The 3,436-nt window shown below is 30.7% G+C and overlaps 1 protein-coding gene across 1 annotated transcript in view; it reads left to right on the top strand.

Moving 5' to 3' along the window:
• The window catches only part of LOC148194123 (WUSCHEL-related homeobox 4-like), an 834-nt gene extending 400 nt beyond the window's left edge, over positions 1-434 (top strand). The window contains exons 2-3 of the mRNA XM_088097120.1: positions 1-188; positions 274-434. The exon at positions 1-188 is cut by the window's left edge and continues 114 nt beyond it. Of these exons, the coding sequence (XP_087953246.1) occupies positions 1-188; positions 274-434 (349 nt within the window). The remainder of the gene's footprint in view (positions 189-273) is intronic.
• Positions 435-3,436: the final 3,002 nt, after the last annotated feature.

Here is a 3,436-nt window from a genome sequence, read left to right on the forward strand (position 1 = left end):
ACGAAATCCAAATAGAGAGCAAGTGCACGAGATTGCAACGAGACTTAAAGTTTATGGGAAAATTGGAGAGTATAGCGTTTATTGTTGGTTTCAAAATTATGGGTATCGTGAAAAGCAACGATGCTTGAAGCAAAGCACCACCACCACATCTTACTCTCCACTACCCCTCTTGCCGCCTTTTATGAATGGTAAGATATGTTGTATTTTTTTCTTTTATTTATCTATTATTTTTATTATTATTATTTTAACATTTCTAATTTTATTTATTTGGAGATCTTTCATGGATAGCGTTGTCGGTTCCAGATCAGGTGACGTTGGATCTTTTTCCAATCCCTCCCGTTCCTGATAAAAGAGAGATTTCTCCTTCCCTACAGTTCCAGGTGAAGGCTCCTTCCATTGAGCTTTCCTTACGATTGCCTTCCGCCGAAGAATAGTCTCCTCGAGGAGACTACAATTGTCTTTATGTATTTATATTACTATGGACTGTAATCTTTAAAGATCACTTGTGATCGACTTTTGAACATCTTTACTATTATTATTATTATTATTATTATTAGTAGTAGTAGTAGTAGTATTATTATTATATATTTATTTATAGACTTAAATCTAACGTAAACTAGCTAACAATCATTTTTTTTAAATATGGTTTAAAGTTGATTCCTTGATTCATGGTAAGGTAACTTTGCGTTCTTACTGTCAGGTCTGTCGGTTTGTTTTTATCTAGCAGCATTAATTCGTTTATTTATTTTGTTTAAGTAGTGTAAGATAGATTTTATTTATCACAAGGGTAAGACCATCTTCGGTGTAATGGTTAAGACATTTGGTTTTTCAATAACTCTACTCATATTGGTGTTTCTTCCTCAATAAATCTATAGATGTTCAATCTTCCTTCCTCGGTCTATATTAAAATTGGACACTTGAAGAGTTGTATTGATTTTGGGTATTTACAAGACTCAAGCCAGAAGTTAAATATTGGCTTAGGAAGGAAAATCTATTATTGTAAATTTTTACTCTGATGATGAAATTAATTAAATCTTATGTTTTTCCTTGATTCATTCAGTTTAAACACATCCTGCTTACCTATATATATGTGTCTAGCCGGTTTAACGTGCAATGCTAGTTATTAATTAATTTACTTAATTGGTATCTACACTCATAATATTAAGACCTATTCTAATATAATTTAGTACACTATCTAGCAGTACCTTACGTTTATAACTCCTAATACTATCATGTATCCACACCATAAAAATTATAAATTCAACAAATCAATGACAAGTAATAGTTGAGATTGCATCAAACATGTTTATAGAATTGAAGTTCACTCAAAACAACCATAAATCGTTACACTGATACCATAAAACAATGACAAGTAGCATTTGTTCATCATGTGAATTACGAAATCATGATCAGCCCTATACTAGTCATAATGTATGTAAATTCCACATCGACTAATAACCAAAGATAATATCATATGGAAATCAATAACAAAAGATTGACTTCATTTACCTAATTAATTTATAATTCATTTCAACAAACAGTCAAACATATACGCATCGTAATACCAAAGTAATTAATTTCCTCTTGCTCATTCGATACACATACTAGAAACTAGATGAGCTCACTCCCCAAAGCCCTTGCCAAGCTAGGCATATTAGAGGTTTCACAGTTGGGTTGGGTACGTGTCATTTCTCTTAAAAGCTTAGAAATGTTAGCTCCCCTACCTCTATTCCAGACTTAATCTCTTGCTCAGAATTTGTTTCCCCGAAAACCCTCCAGAACCTCTACTCTTCTTGCAACTAAAAATTTCTTCCTAACTCTTTCTTCTCTATTTCTCAAGATTTCTCACTTGATTCTTCCTCTCTTTGTGCAAAATAGTCTCCCCTCTCATGGCTATTTATAGTCCAAAAATTTTACTATTCAACAATTTTTTAATATTATTTATTATTTTAATATTATTTTATTATATTAATATCTTAATCACCACTTACATAATGGATTCCTCAATAATGCCTTAAAACATGGAGTGCTTTATCCACTATCAATACTTTAATTTTTTTTTTTATTTTTTTTTTTTTTAACAAAAAGGTAGAAAAGAGTTTGAAACTATGTTCTTGAAATCACCACAATTTTCTACCAATTAAGCTACCAAAATTTCTTATTTAGCTTTCCACATTTTATTTTTACATAAACTTATTATATTTTTTATTTACAAATAAATTTATTACTACTAGTAATAAATTACTATTAAGGTAATTATTTTTCATGGGTCTTACACCTATACTTTTATGTATGTTTTTTTAACGTCTCTTTAATCCACACTGCATTATATATATATATATATATATATATATATATATATATATATATATATATATATATATATATATATATATTAATTAAGCACAATAACGGGTTCTTTATTTACATGTAGTTACTTTAATAATGGAAACAATATTTAGAATCACTGTAGTAAATATAAAATCAAATCAAAAAGCAAAAGAGTTAATAAAAGAAAACAAAAAAAAATATTCAAGAGATGAATTAAAATTAATTCCTATAACACCACTAATTAAAATAAAAAATCTCAATAAGCAACAAACTAAACCACCAATGGTAATCCCTCAATATATTTGTGCGCATTCAGTAATATATATCAACCTAACACACCACTAAACATTCCTCTTTGAATAAAAATTAACTATTTCAAAATTTAAATTAAACCTTAAGACGCATGTACACACACAAATATGTCAATGTACATGTTGGCTTATCTATGCATGCAAGCATAAACATACATACACGTGCACATACGCACACACATATATGTACACACACATGCATCCATATACACACGCTTACATGCAAACATACATTTGTATGTCACCCATGCACGCATTTTGACATGTCTGCTCACATGCACGCACACACGCAAGCATGCATATACACACACGCATGTTAGGATGCCCACCCATCCACATACCCATGCACACATAAACGCACAAACTTACACATGAAAGAACACACGCCCGTTCACCCACACATGTTGACATGCCCGTTTACACATGCACGCCGACACCCCTGTTCACGCACACATGCTAGCATGACACACACACATTTAAGGAAAGATTAAATAATAAATTTACTAAAACTTAACTATCCAACTATCCAAGATTTAATAACATAATTAGGATAAGGTTAAAATAACACTAAGACCTTGTTCACTTGAATGGATTTGGGGGAGAGTGATTGAGGGGATTTGAGAGGATTTTAAAGTAAATTTTTTTGTTGTTTATTTGAGTGGATTTGGAGGTAAGTGAGAGCGAATTTGGAAGTAAATTTTGTGAGAATTACTGTAGGATTTGATTGGCGTGACAAATTAAAAAAATTTACTTTCAAATCCACTTTCAGTTACCTCCAAATTCACTCAAATAAA

Source organism: Vigna umbellata, chromosome 8 (genome assembly GCF_029865625.1).
Source record: "Vigna umbellata cultivar VRB3 chromosome 8, Vumbellata_1.0, whole genome shotgun sequence".
Lineage (NCBI taxonomy): Eukaryota > Viridiplantae > Streptophyta > Magnoliopsida > Fabales > Fabaceae > Vigna > Vigna umbellata.